The following is a 15,049-nucleotide window of genomic DNA, read 5'->3' on the forward strand; positions in this document are numbered from 1 at the left end:
GCTGAGCGTAGGTCAGTCACAGGAAGGAGCCTGGGAGAGAGGAGGCCTGCTTTGACATGGAGTGTGTGAGTTAGGAAAAAGATACCCAAGAGAGTCTGGAATAGAGCTAGAAAACAGGACTGGGAGTAGAAGATGGCATTGAGGTGATGGGAAGCGAAATCTGCAGTAAATTAGGTTAGATGTTGTTTCCCAGGGATGCCTGATAAAGAAACAGGGGTCACAAAATTAGACAAAGTTGAGCCCAGTGCTAGAGTGCTTGCCTAGCATTCCTCAAAGGCCCAGTTTCTGTTCCCTCCCCTAAATGAGCTAAGAAAACATATAACACAAATATTACAGCTGAGACTGGTGATATGTGCCTGTGATTCCAGCATAGAATCTAGGGGGTGGGCATGAGGTGAGGCAAGAGGTTTCCATGCATTCAATACTCAGCTACATAGAGAGTTAGGGCCAGCCCAGGCTACAGAGCTACCCTGTGTCCAAAAACTGATTGATGATGGTGATGGTGATGATGGTGATGGTGGTGATGATGGTGATGGTGATAATGATGGTGGTGGTGATGGTGAGGATAAAGAGGAAGAAGAGGAGGAGAAGGAAGAGGAGGAGGCAGAGGAGGCGAAGGAGGTGGAGGAGGAGGAAAACCAGAACCTCACTTCAGACATCATAAGAATTATTGAGACCTTGCACTGTGCTGGTAAAGTAGTGGGAGGCAGAAGGGTCTGGAGAGAGGCTGGCCATCTAGGCAGGGATTCAGGGTGGCAAGGGTGTGGGCCTGACACAATTTTATCATCTGTCTCTGTGGAGATAAAGTCTCATAACTTTCATCTATATTCCATGAGGTAGTAAAGGAGGGTGGTCCATACATAGACAAGTTTAGTATATAAACCCTGCAGCACTTCTGATGGCCACTGCCATGGTCTTACAAGCCAAGGGTGACTGAAAATGCTTTATCTGTTATTTAATTCATTCTTTACATTAATTAGACTTTTTGTTTGAGAAAAAACCATGAAAGAGTTACAGGAGAAAACTGGATACACACACAGACAGAGTGGGGGGGGGGGGGGAGAGAGAGAGAGAGAGAGAGAGAGAGAGAGAGAGAGAGAGAGAGAGAGAGAGAGAGAGAGGCAGAGACAGACAGAGAGAGGTGGGGGGGGGAGAAAGAGACAGAGAGAGAGAGAGAGAGAGAGAGAGAGAGAGAGAGAGAGAGAGAGAGTGTCCTGACTCATTACTGATTTCTCAAAGTTCTCATGGAAAGGTGCCCTCACCGCATGTGTGGGAAATGCTAAAATCACAAAGGCGTGGTGGTTTATTTTATTTTATTTTATTTTATTTTTTATCATCCCTTATGTGTTCTGGTCTCAGAGAAACCAGATCAGTAGCAGCCAAAAAGGGTGACTTGAAAATTTGATTTTTTTCCCTAGAAAGTATATTTTTTCTTATCTTTTGATTTCTTCTACTTTGTAAGCAAAAGTGATTTTTCTTACTCCTGCTGAAGGGATATTTCTGACTTAGTTAACAAGAGACAGAGTCCTGAGAAGTGTCCTGACTTTGGAGTGATTCTGTGTGTCTGACCTTCCTCTGGCCCGCTGAGCAAGAAGCCCTGCTGGACACTGATAACCCATCTGATGACCCTGTCAGCTTGACCCTGGAACGGGGGGAAGACACGAGCCGGTGGTTTCACAGGGCATACCCAACTTGCTCAGAGGCTAAACTCATTGTCACTCATATCTGCAGCCAGTGACTTTCCTGTCTTATTGTGAAAGTCACAAACCGTAGAGTCAATTTTGTACACATAGTAGGAACATTATAAAGGACAGGTGTTTAATCTGGAGCTCAGTCACAGGACTCTATGTGGTACCCATTTTTATCATATTGTGGTTGGGGGGTGTGGGGACTAAGGGCTAGGATCAGGCATCTATATGTTAAAAATTCTTTTGATGATTAAATTTCTAGTTATGAAAATAACTTTCATAGACTGTTATTTTTATTTATTCACTCTGTAATTAATTCTATGATAGCCTTAGAGATAAGCAAGCCTAAATATTTACTTATAAGGAGTTTTTTTTCCTGACCCCATTTTTATGTGAATTGACTGTAATGAAAATAGAAACTCTTTCTGTGTTACTGTAGATAAATTATTTATTCTAATTGAGTGAGCTGGCAGACCACTATTTCAAAAACTAACATTTGGGGGATTTTTGTGAGCAGCTTTTAGGCAGATTCAGTACAGTCACCCAAGGTTTAATGTGTTTCTTTTAAAATTGTTATCATATAACAAAATAATAATATTAAAAGCACTAAAAGGAAGTCATAAAGTTCATAGTCTTCAAAGGGAGACATTCCAAATTTTATGTGAGTTTTCCACTTACGAAGTTGCTGTTTAGGGAGGTTGAAAACAAGGCCTTATAGCATTGATGGATGCCACGTTTTTTGTGCAGTCTCCAGCAGGCCTGCAAGCCGGCTCACTGCCCAGCAGGTGACGCCATATTCTATTCATACACAGTTCTGTGGCAGGGTCTCAGCATTTCACAGAAGTCCTGCAAGTTCTGGGGATGGTGGTTTGGGGCTACAAGAAAGTATCTGCACCCATCTTTCCTTAAGATGGGGCAGGCCTCACCTTATTTTGTGAAGCATTTATTGCTCTCTGCCATTATGGTCTGAGTGAGTTTTGTCTCCTCAAAACTTGGACAGGGGCTGAATCCCCAAAGTGTTAGCGATAGTAAGTGGTGTTACGAAACTGAATTACTGTGATGCTCAGGGCTGGGGCCTCTGTGAAGTGACTATAGTATTGGAGTGGAGCCCCCATGATTGAATCAGATGGCTCTACAAGGATGAGGGAGAAACTACCTCTGCCCTCAACACACTCACGCATGCGTGCCCGCACACACACACACACACACACACACACACACACACACACACACTACACTCTTTCTCCCATCACTGTGTGGTATAGCTTCCTGAGCTTTGGCCAGAGCTGTGCTATGTCATTTATACCTTTCACATACTTCCAAAACCGTGAGTCCAAATACATTTCTTTTTCTGTCCGTGTGTGTGTGTGTGTGTGTGTGTGTGTGTGTGTGTGTGTGTGTGTGTGTAATACTAGAGATTAAATGTATGTATGCATGGTAGGTGGATGCTTTACCATTACGCTACATCTTCACCCCAACCTTTTTCTTTATAAATCAGCCTGCCTCTGGGTTGTTTAACTATAATGATAAAAGGCTGACCAATACCTCTTCCTGCCATCATGGCCTCGGACAGCCATGTTCTGTCTCCTGGGAGGTCTCTGCCAGGTCGTGGTTCAGTGTAGGGTTATGGGAAGGCACGGGTAAAAAGAGGATGGTGGAAACAGGTGAGAAGTATTCCTCTGGCATCTCGGAGAGGCATTTTATTTGTAAGTGCAAGGGCAGGAAGTCGGGGTGAGGGGATCTCTCCGTGGGAACATTGAGAGACTGTCAGCCAAGGGCAGGAATGGAGGACCCTCGTGAGTCAGGGCAGCAGGTGAGTTTCCCAGAGATGGCTACAAGTTGATATGCATGTCTAGGCTGGGGGAGGGGACCTTGGAGGAAAATTCAATTTTCTTCAGTAACACAAACAGCTATTTGCTGCTCTACTGTTTGTTTTCAAAGTATTGTTTATGGTTCTTTCTCTAATCAGGACCCATTTCCACAGAATACTAAATGAAATTCTATCAGTCAGCACTATGTTAAACATTTCCACTCATTTTTTTCCCTCTGCAAAGTCCCATTAGCTTACTGGATTCAGGACTGCATGTCTAAAATGAAAGACGTTAAAGAGATTTATGGCCAGTGAATTGGCCATCTCTTTCTTAGTTTCCCCTTATGTGAGAGCTCATCTTGCTATGCCTCTAAATAACACATTATTGTAAAGGGCTGTATTCCCAGAAGATAATTTGGGGAGTTATGTACAAATTATTTGTAAGATAAAAAGATAATTTCAAATTTAATATAATAGCAGTTGTTTTCTGTTTTCTGAAGTTCTGAGTTTCTGAGAACTTTTATATGTATGATAATTAATCTCATCTAAAAAGTTAATATTAGATATAAGACTACTTAAAGTAGGGAAAGAAGGTCATCTAAAGTTATTATTCGTTTTAGGTTGTGGTCTAGATTGTACATGCTATTGACTGCAGATTGATCAACTTTCTCCATGTTCTCAAGGTTTCACAGCTCTGGTTTGTTACCACTATTTGGAAACACACACACACACACACACACACACACACACACACACACACACACAAATTTCTAAAAATTCCAAGCTTTTATAACTCTTAGTTAACTGCAGCCATTATGTTGAGGATGGAAAAGTATGAGGAAAAAGGAAAATACATATAAAGTACAGTTTTAATTAGCCCAGGTAGAGGTTAAAGGCTGTCAGTGATACTGCTGGAGCCAGTGACATAATGGTGACTCAGAAATGATGATTATCTTTATTCCAAAGCTCACAGTTGCTGATTATAAGATGTACAAGAAGGGGATTGTGAAATTCCCCTGGCTTGTATTTTCCCTCATTGCTTGCACAGCATTCTGGGAGCCTCCATTTGTACACAGGTCATCAGCAAAAGGCTCTGTCCTGTTTCTTGAGGGTTGGGAGCATATGATGTACTGTCCTGTCACTTGCTTTTGTCATTTGCACATTTGTCATAATAGTGCATAGTAACTGTGTTTAACATTTATCATGACAGGTACTCCCTTAAACCAGTTTACAGGTTTTATTCTTTTTGGCCCCAAGCTGTTGTCAGAAAAAGATGATTATCATGAGAGAGGTTAAGGATGTAGTCCAGAAATGTCATAATGAGGTCCATTATTATATGTAATTAATATATGCTAATGAGATATTTTTAGAATAAAACACCTACTCAAGGACACACAGCTAGTAAATGTGGCCTTGAGCTTTGTGCAAAGGGACTGAATATTTTGCCCAGGTTTTTGACCACTGTCTTCCTCATGCTCTCTGTCAGCCAGTGTGGATCTTTGTCACTTTCTCTAACAACTTATTTTCCCCAGACCCTCACTGCAGACCCACATTTACTCAGGGGAGTCTAGCTGCCCACATCTGCATCTCTCTGTTAAGACCTCGGCCTCAGAGGGGACTACCCCAGCTCTCTCAGGCCAATGCAGGGTACTGAGTAGTGCCTTCCTGTCAAAGTCTCATCTAGCTGTCCACTAAGATGAGTGACTTCATTTTCTTTTCCTCCTGGGGTGCCTTTTTTGTCTGCATCACTCTCAGCTCTCTCTTTACCTGTGTCAGCTTCCAGACTGCTTACCTTCTGTGTTTTCACTGTGATACTCAGTGGCCGAGCCTACTCAATGCTTTGTTGTAAGAAATACGATGTGTTCACCCTGTCCCAGGCTGGTGGGCTTCCACAAGACTGGTTTTCCCTGCTATGGCAAATGATATTGTAATGAATCATCTTGTATTATTGCTAATGGCTCCTTCACCAGATTCCAGTTGCGTCATCTTCCTCTGCTTGGCTGGGCCTGGCTGTAGTCAGCACCACTAACTAAGCGGGGACAGAGTGTGGTAACGATTGGGAGTCTCAGTTATGGTTTCTTCCCACTGGGGTGATCTCCTGTGTAGAGATGAACATGGAAGGTTTCCTGGCATTCATCATATGTGCTGGTCTGATGGGAAGGCCTGGCTATTGCCCTGGTTTTAGGAGAACATCTGCTTATCAGAATCCTCCCAATTGCCAGCACATCTGCAAAACATCTGGTTCTCAGAGCCTTCCCAGTTGCCAGCACACAGGACTTCCTTCATGTGATCACACAGGACTCGCTATCCAAATTGAATGGTGCTAACACCTTGACTTGGCATATATCTGAGTTTTATTGGACTCTGCAAGAAATATTTTTCCCAGGATCCTGTGCATCTCAGAAGTTCTCCTCATTTGTTTTTAGAAATCTAAGTGATATGATCTTAGCAGATAGTCCTGGAAACACGTGTGTGTGATCATACATACATATATACTGCAATAAAACAATTTAAAAATATTTATTTGTTTGTTTGTTGAAACAGGGTTTCATGGTGTAGCCATGGCTGTCCTGGAACTCATTCTGTAGGCCAGGCTGGACTCTAACTCACAGAGATCCACCTGCCTCTGGGATTAAAGGTGTGTGCCACTACTGCCTAGCTAAAATGTTCATTTTTAAAAGATGTATTTATGAGTGCGGTTAGGGGCAAAGGATTTTAAAATATTTTTTTTCTTAATGGAATTTAGAAAATCTGAAGGACCACAAAAACTTCATAGCCCAACTTTGAATGAATTTGAGAAGTGTTTTCCAACTCTAATGAGCTATAACACATACTGAGGTGTGATGGGAAAACACTGAACACTTTTGTCATCCAGTCAGACCCTCATGCATTGGTGACAGCCTTATTACTCCACAGCTCATTGCAATCTTCTCTCTGTTTACTGTCAGCACTGTAGCCTAAGACAGCAAAGCAAATTGTTTAACATAACATTTGAATCAAATCCACTTTCAGCCCACATCCTTGCAATTTTAGACATGGACAGAATGCTGAGACAGTGTCATTTAGACGAGCTGATTCTACACTTCTGAGTCCATTCAAATGGCTGCTTTGTTGCCATAGGTTGATTATTTTATAAAGAAATAAACAATTAGAATTTCTGCAAATTAAAATTATATTTTGATAGGATTATTTGTTTTCAAAAGTTCAAAATCACTAACTGTACAGGGGAATAGGTGGGGGAATAGAAATAGGACATAAAAACCATGACCCCTTTTACGTATATCAGGTACTTTCTCCTTCGCTCATAGCTGTGCTCTTCACATGGTAGCAATCAGACTTTGATATTTTTAGTTCTGATGCACGAGACATGCCAGGACCTACAAATGCAATCTGCAGCGTGAAAATAATAACATAGCTTTAATCCACCCATATGTGCAAACATATATATATATGTCCCCTTTGTATACATACACACACATGGATGCACATGTGTATGTGCACACACATGGACAGAACAATGCAACTTTATCATGGAGCTTAAAGTCAGCTTGAAAAGGCGATGCCATAGCTTCTATTTGTATTAGGCAGTGGTTTGTGTTTCTATTGGAATTTGCTCAACTCTAATGTTTTGATTTGCCTATACTCACAGGGAAGTGCCTGCGTTAGCAAGCAGTATCTATGGCTTCTTATGCTTTCCTTTTCATTTCAGGGTCAACCAGGTCCGCTGGGGCCACAGGGACCAATAGGGCCATTGGGACCCCCGGGACCCATTGGGATTCCAGGAGAAAAAGGAATGAGAGGTGACAGTGGCCCACCTGGACCAGCAGGAGAAAAAGGAGACAAGGTGAGTCACTTAATATCTTACAGTCTCCAACACCCAGGGTTTATTTGTTTGCTTGTTTAAAAGCCTGAGGATGATCTTGCTAATATTTAAAAGAAAACTCCCCTCTATGGGCAAGCTGTAAACCTCAGCAGTTTCCCAAAGGAAGAGAGTAGAGAAGAGATGGGAAAAACATATGCAGTCTAAGCTGGCACGGAGGCCTAGAGGCATGGGGCCTGGTGGTTATACACACGACAGAAAAGCAGCAACATGACAGGCAGGAGAACTTCAGAAGAGTAAGGAAGCCTAAAGTGTCAAGGGAGCCCAAAATGTTAGGAGAAATATGCTTAGAGAAAAGAAAGAAAGTTGAAGTCCTCTCTTCTGAATATTTTGAGGCAGTGGGCAGATTTGTGAAGCTTCCTGCTCATAGCCTGGTAAGCAGCTGCACTGTGGGTAAGGATTCTGGGAAGGAAAAGTACATTATCTTACTAAAGGGCAAATTATTCCCCCCATCTCTCTATAACATTCAGGCTCAGGAATACTACAGCCCTGCACCTGGCCAAAATCTAAGACACAGGACTCTGTGGTAACCAGTCTGTCCTTAGCCCCTTTCCCGAGAAGCAAGCCTTATACAACACTTCTGCACATGAAAGATTGGTGTTGTCCATCTGCTTTCTGTACCATCCAAACAAAGCATTACCATATTTTTTGGACTATAAGACTCACCTGACCATAAGACGCACCCAGTTTTTACAGCAGTAAAACAATAAAAGCAGTAAAAACAGCAACCAGACCATAAGGTGCACCCTAATTCTACCACCACCCCCCACCTTTTGAGGGGGGGAAGTGCATCTAATGGTTCAAAAACTATGGGGCGTACCAAACTGAACCTTTCCTTTCTCAGCCAACAATATGACTTAGAGATTACTGATTCTATGTAAATTTCTTATCCCACATTTATTCTTAAAAAAAAAAAGAAAAAAAGAAACTAATATATGCCATCCTGTTTGTAAAACCACAGTTTGTTTTCTGTTGATGAAAATATGAAATTCTTTTGCAACTTGGTACAGTGCCAGGGCAGGGATGTAACCCCATCAACTGCTCTTGTTCATGTTGAGTCTGTTGTCCTGGGGGAAGATTCTGAGGGATGGAGTTTAACAGCATGCTGAATATTTAGTTAGGGTGGATTCTGCCAAGTTGCCTTCTTAGGCCCTGAACAACAGAGTGTGAAAGGATACTCTTAAATGTTGGGGCCTAGAGCAATCAATGTAAAGACAAGCAACAATGACTGCTAAGGTCTTTCTGTCTGGGATTACTAACTGTTCATAGTTTCAAGTAAATATGCTTGCCAGTTTAATAATTTAGTCATCTTTACATCTTTGTTTTTATATATTGGAATTAGGGTCCAACTGGTGTCCCTGGATTTCCAGGCTTGGATGGCGCTCCTGTAAGTGTCCCCACACTTTTCTCCATTGTTTTAAGAAAGGAAGAAACAGTCATTAGAAGCTCTAAATCGAAGCAGAGTGTGGTGGCACACGCACATGTCATCTTGTACTTGGGAGGCTGAGGCAGGGGGATTATGAGTTTGAGGCTATCTTGGTTTGCATAATGAGACGCTGTCTTGAAAAAAACCCTCATAAACAAATTCCCTGAAAAAATATGTTAAAAAAAATGTATGATTAGTTCTTACTCTTAAAATTTCTAAAAATAACTATACTGCATATTCTTCAATTTTGTACAATAATTCTCAAACCAAAACATTTTTACACAAAGAGAAAACTCTTCAAACAAATAAAAAAAATCAAATCCAAAATAGACTGTAGATATACCTGCCGTGCCATGCGCACTGCTCTAGAATGACATGTGAGCTCATAACAGAAGCTTCATCTTCTGGTGTGTCCCAGCTTTGCGTGTGATGTTGAGAGCCATACAGCACAGAAGCCCAGTGAAAGAAGAAAGCGGGGTTGGGAGAACTTTACAGAGTCCTCCAAAGCTGGAGAATAACTCAAGCTACAGTAAACTAGCTGACCACAGACATAGTACGTATTTAAGCTGTAATTTTCCCAGGTAGCGCTTTTAGGAAACCTCACAAAATGAAACAAATAAAATGAACTGTAACTCTGTAATTTGGGGGTCCACGTTGCACAGCCTTTGTGTTGGGGGTTTCTTGCAGAAGTACTTCACTCACAGCTTTGTCCTTTGCAGGGTTACCCAGGGCCTCCTGGACCCCGAGGCAAACCTGGCAAGGATGGCTACAATGGCTCAAGAGGTGATCCTGGATTTCCAGGAGAAAGAGGAGCTCCTGGCCCAGGAGGCCCCCCTGTAAGACACCGTTAGCACAGCTTAGAGTGATCCTAGGTGAAAAGACTTTATAGATTGCAGGAACCAGTTTGGGCTATTCTGGAGGTGGAGTCCTTGCAAATTTGCCTGTGGCGTGGTGAACTAAACTAGGTGTTTTGGGAAGGGTTGGCAAGGTGGGCAGAAGCAGAATATGTCTAGGGGCTTCACAGGCTGTGGCAAGAGAAGACACTAAGTGGCTATAAGAGGAGAGTGTGAACAACTGGCTTCATTAAAGTATTTCTAATTCCTGCAAAAGACTGGATAGTTAAGGGTTGGAGCGGTACAGCTTACCAAAATCCACATTCCCACTGGTCAGGATGAATTTATTTTTAAGTATAGCTTCAGCAAGGGACATTCCATTATTTTCACCACCTGCCTTCCCACCTTTCTCACTTAAGAAAAATCAGACATGGTTTGGCCAGAGTCAAAATGTACTATATGGATTTTTCAAAGAATAAATAAAGATTGAGGGAAAAAAAGTTAAAAATAAATAAATGTTTTCCCGTAAGAAAAAAGTTGATTTTCTATGCATGGCTATCTTTCAGCCTCTTCCCTTTACTATGTAAATATCTCTTCTCCAATTCTGCCATGAGGCTTCCAACTGGCACTACCAGTGCCATCCATTTTCTCTTCATTCATCTTCCCTGTGCTCTGGACAGAAGGAGAACTGATCAGAACATAGAACTCAGAAGGATTTGCAGGCCAGCCCCTTTCTTGATGTCACATTAAAATCACTCTGAGCGCTAAGGTTCTCTGTTCAAGTACACTCTGCTGTAAGGCCCACTGCTCTAAGGTGAATACACCCCCCCAAGCTCTTCCAGCTGGGCCTGACCTCACTCTACTGAACCAGGCATTTTGGAGGCCAGGGGCTTTACCAAGGCAAGCAGTATTGACCCCAGGGTTGGAATGTCACAGTAGTCCCTTTGTTGAGCAGCCTTCTTTTGTCTCTTCTGGTCACCCTGCCTATAAGATGAGATGGTTGCAGAGGGTAAAGCTACCCAAAGCAACCTCAGCCACTGGTGGGGAAAGTTACTACTGTCCTGTGGCCTTTTACGTGTTTCCGTTAATCCCTTAGGAACTTGCATGAAAAACCAGAACTAACATTTACACGATAGTTCGTGATTTTAAACATTGAGAATCAAAGCTTGTTCAGTTAAAAACAAATTCTCCAGACTATCTTGAACCCTGCTTTCCTTTCTCATGTAATACATAATATCAAATTTAACTTTTTTTCATGCTGTGACAAGATGTCATCCTCTATGTTTGAGTCAGTTTTCATTCTTGAGAAATATCTCCCTAAGGTTCTCCAGTGTGAAGTTGCCCTCCTCACATCCTTTCCATCACAGCCACTGTGTCTCTGTCGATGAGCCTATCAGCCCTGGGTGCTTTGGCTGCCATGTTTTCTCTAACTCCCCTTACAATCCTCTGGAGTTTCACTTGAAACCATTGTTTGCTTCTCTTGTGTTTGCTTCTCTTTCATCTTTGAAGACTAATTCCCTCTCTCAAATAGCCATTTTTGTAGAATACCACTGGGCTTATCTCTAAGAGATGAGGAAACAACACATCTATGTGTTTTGCTGAGCTGTATTGTGTGTGTGTGTGTGTATGTGTACACATGTCTGAATAAGAGATGTATAGTAGTCACACTCCTGCAAACAAACTCCCATCCATATTCCTATAGACAAACTTACTGAAACTCATGGGGTCACAAAAATAAAAAATAAAAAAGACACAAAAGCAGAAGGAGCACTAGTTAGGGAAAGGGAGATCACAACAGAAGTGGGAGGGGGACAGAAGACAGAAACAGTGACTATGAACGAGATACATTATCTACATGAATGAAAACGTCATGATTAAACCCCTATCATGCATAATTAATATATGCTAATAATCCATTGAAAAGAAAATGAGAAATGGACAAAGAAGTGCAGTGGCCAATCATGGCAGGCTTATACAGTGGTCAGTCAGTCATAGCACGCTTTGAAACACATGGCATGATTCATCACTGATCATGACCAGACTATTCATATAGTGATTTGTAGTCCAAGAAGCCAGCAGTGAAGGGTTTTATTTTGTTTGTTTGTTTGTTTGTTTGTTTGAATCTCGGGGATGAAACCCAGGACCTTTGGTTTGCCAGTCAAGCATTCTGTCTTCAAGTTATAGCTCTCGCCTTTTGCCACTATTCAATCGATCTCCATTTCTATAACTGATTTAACTCAGAACAGAGCTGAAGTCCATGCAGACTGGTGCTGTAGGAAGCCACTGCTGCCTTGGGAGGCAGAACTGATTCCTCCAGGAAACAGTTGCTGTGACTTTAGCAGAAAGCCAGTGAGTGGCTCCCATTGGAAACAAGGTCAGGCACTTTTACGAGTGGGATCACTTAGAAATTTATACTCATTCCCAGAGCTTGTTAATATGAAGCAGGCAGAAATTCTGTGTGACAAGCAAGTTAATACATCTAAGATGTTAACTGGGATTTTAAATTGTTTATAAGAAAAATTATAATGTAATTCATTGATCTATTTCATTTACCATCTAAAAATGCTCTAAACTGTTGGACGTAGTGGCACGTGCCTTTAATTCCAGTTCTTAGGAGGCAAAGGCAGGTAGGTCTCTGTGAGTTTCAGACAAGCCTAACCTAAATAGTCAGTTCCAGATCAGCCATAGGTACGTAGTGGCACCTTGTCTCAAAAGTGAGGCAAACAGCAAATCAATCAAGGAACAAAACCAACCAACCAATCAAAACAGGAACAGCTTTACAGAAGGGAAGATGCTGTACATTTCGAAAGTCAGTCTTAAAAAGGTCATATAAACTCTATTTTAAATACAAATATGGACATGGGTCAAATAAATGCTCTTAAGAAGTATTGCTGGGCATAAATCAAATTGCAAAATTATTTATTTTAAGGATAATGCATTGCATCATATTATGAGAAAAAGCAGCTTTTCTGTTGCGTAATTAGTAACTGTTCATTAGTGAGTGGTCAGCCTTCACAGACCCTAATTGGATGCCTGAGTAGATGTGTATGAGAACCTTGAACCTTGGACCAGCAACAATCTGGAAAACCATAAATCCACGCCGGTGAAATGGCTACAGTGCTTGTGAAAGGATTGAACACTGAAATAGCAATCTATTTTTTCCTAAGTGACTCTTTCCTTTTCAGGGTCACCCTGGGGAAAATGGAGAAAAGGGAAGGTCGGTGGTCATTTTAGGTGGCTTTAAAGGTATTCAGGTGAGTGTTATGGCCATTCTGGGTTTAACAAAGCCAGTTGCCCAATAGGCAACAGAGGGTCATGGATTTCTTACAAAGTATTATTGAATGTACTGATTTTTTTTCATGAACCTGACAGAACAAGACAGCTCTGTTCTCCTTGTATGAAGGCACTGGCCTTAGTTTCTATGGCTATAGATTTCCTTGCCTCCTACATTCAGAATTGTAAGGACACATTCATTTAAGGTTCCTTGGGCACATCACTATGGTTATTTGGGCCAGGTAGTCAATTGTTGTGAACTGACCTGAGAATCACAGGGCACTGAGAATTCTGAGGTGGCCTTGACTGAACAGCACTGTGATACTAATACCACAGACAAAGCTATGCCTAAAAGTGGGCAAAGTCTTAGATTGTACCTTAAATATAACTTGTGTTTAGAAAGAGCCTGTGTCTGAGAGCATGCACACACTCTGACCATCACGCAAAGCAATCAACCCTCAGCATAAAGCCAAGTGTTAGCTCTGGATGTCCCACATGGAAGGTATGCTCCCCACGATCCCTTCGTGTCCCTCAGCAGCAGTGGCTCTCAACATTCCTGTTGTTGTGACCCTTTAACACAATTCCTCGTGTCGTGGTGACCCCCAGCCATAAAATTATATTTGTTGCTACTTCATAACTGTAATTTTGCTCCTCTTATGAATCATAATGTAAATGTCTGATGTGCAGGATATCTGATTTGGGACTTCAAAGGAGTCTCAACATACAGGTTGAGAACCATTGGTCTAAAGCAAGGCCTGGTGCGTCCACTAGACCAGAGGTGGGTCTCTTGTGAGGAGACAGGATGTTTGGGCTAAGATGCTAGAGTAAAATGAGCAGACCGACAACCCACATCTCTCTTCTCTGTTGTCTTGACTCCACCAACCTTGTTCCAGTCTCCAGTAAATAGAAGGAGAATAAACAAAGAAAATCAGCTCCATAGAGCCCTTCCATGGCTGGTTTCTCAATATGCTGCCTACCTGGCCTAGTACAGGTTATTCCTGCTGCATTTATCTTTCCAAGTCATCAGTGCCCTAGAAAACTGTCCTCTTGTAAAACAGTATAATGTTGTCATTGCAGGGAGACCGTGGGGACCCAGGACTGCCCGGCATACCAGTAAGTCTTTGGAGAAGACTGTAGGCATCTGTATTCTTGTCAAATAGCTCTTCAGACTTTAAGTCCAACAGGACCAGCCTAGTCTAGAATACAAATGTGATTCCTTGCTAGAAATTAAGAATTTCACAGTACTGAGAGCAGGGTAGTAAGTTCATGTGCTATGATGTCCCAGGTCACTTACCAGGAAGCTGTTGCTGAGCCCAGCAAGGTGCCTCTTACACACAGACACAGACATAGGCACATAGACACACATACACACATACACACACACAGACAGACAGATAGATACACACACACAGACACGCATGCATGCGTGTGCACACACGTACACACATTGTCTGGTCGTGATCATTTAGCATTGTTAGGCATTTATAGACTTGTAGGAAATTAACTTTTAGAAATACACACACACACACACACACACACACACACACACACACACACACACAGAGTATATGGCCTTGTACATAAATATACAAATGGAATTTTGTGCCACTTCTGTACCGTTTTTACCTGCCAAATTAGTAACTGTTTATGCTATTTTGCCCCAGTTTCGTTTCCCTGGAGTTTGTAATTCAATGACCATATTAGTCTTTCTAGTTGATCAGTATTTAGATAGAAACTGAAGGCAGTTTTGCCTCCCAGTGATTGGCCTATAATTCTGCTTTGCGGTGGCTTCCAGCTACCCACAGAGTTACTTTCACAGGCCAGTTCCCTAACAGTGCGGGAGCTCAATTCCATGTCATAAACGAGATGCCTTTGATGTCACTGTTGAGATAGATGCCAGTTCGTCTTCTTAAAGAGGGCAGAACCTCACACTCATGAGTCATTTGATAGGAACTGTGGAGGAGGCTCTCTCCAGCCTTCCAGGATTGCCCAGCCGCCACTACCATTTGCCAACGTGTAAGCCACAATGCTGACAACTTACATGAAACAGAAAATTATGTCTCAACCATCTTAATCTTGAGCTGGGGACAGTATTTCTAGTCTCTTTGATCTTCTAAGTCATGTTTCAATTATTTTTGT

At 42.0% G+C, this 15,049-nt stretch overlaps 1 protein-coding gene across 1 annotated transcript in view; it reads left to right on the forward strand.

Moving 5' to 3' along the window:
- The window catches only part of COL4A4 (collagen type IV alpha 4 chain), a 113,223-nt gene that overhangs the window by 29,371 nt on the left and 68,803 nt on the right, over window positions 1–15,049 (forward strand). The window contains exons 6-10 of the mRNA XM_084779829.1: window positions 7,208–7,342; window positions 8,721–8,765; window positions 9,524–9,640; window positions 12,823–12,891; window positions 13,988–14,023. Coding sequence (XP_084635955.1) covers window positions 7,208–7,342; window positions 8,721–8,765; window positions 9,524–9,640; window positions 12,823–12,891; window positions 13,988–14,023 — 402 coding nt within the window. The remainder of the gene's footprint in view (window positions 1–7,207; window positions 7,343–8,720; window positions 8,766–9,523; window positions 9,641–12,822; window positions 12,892–13,987; window positions 14,024–15,049) is intronic.

Source organism: Acomys minous, assembly GCF_964271855.1.
Source record: "Acomys minous genome assembly, chromosome: 4".
Taxonomy (NCBI): Eukaryota; Metazoa; Chordata; class Mammalia; order Rodentia; family Muridae; genus Acomys; species Acomys minous.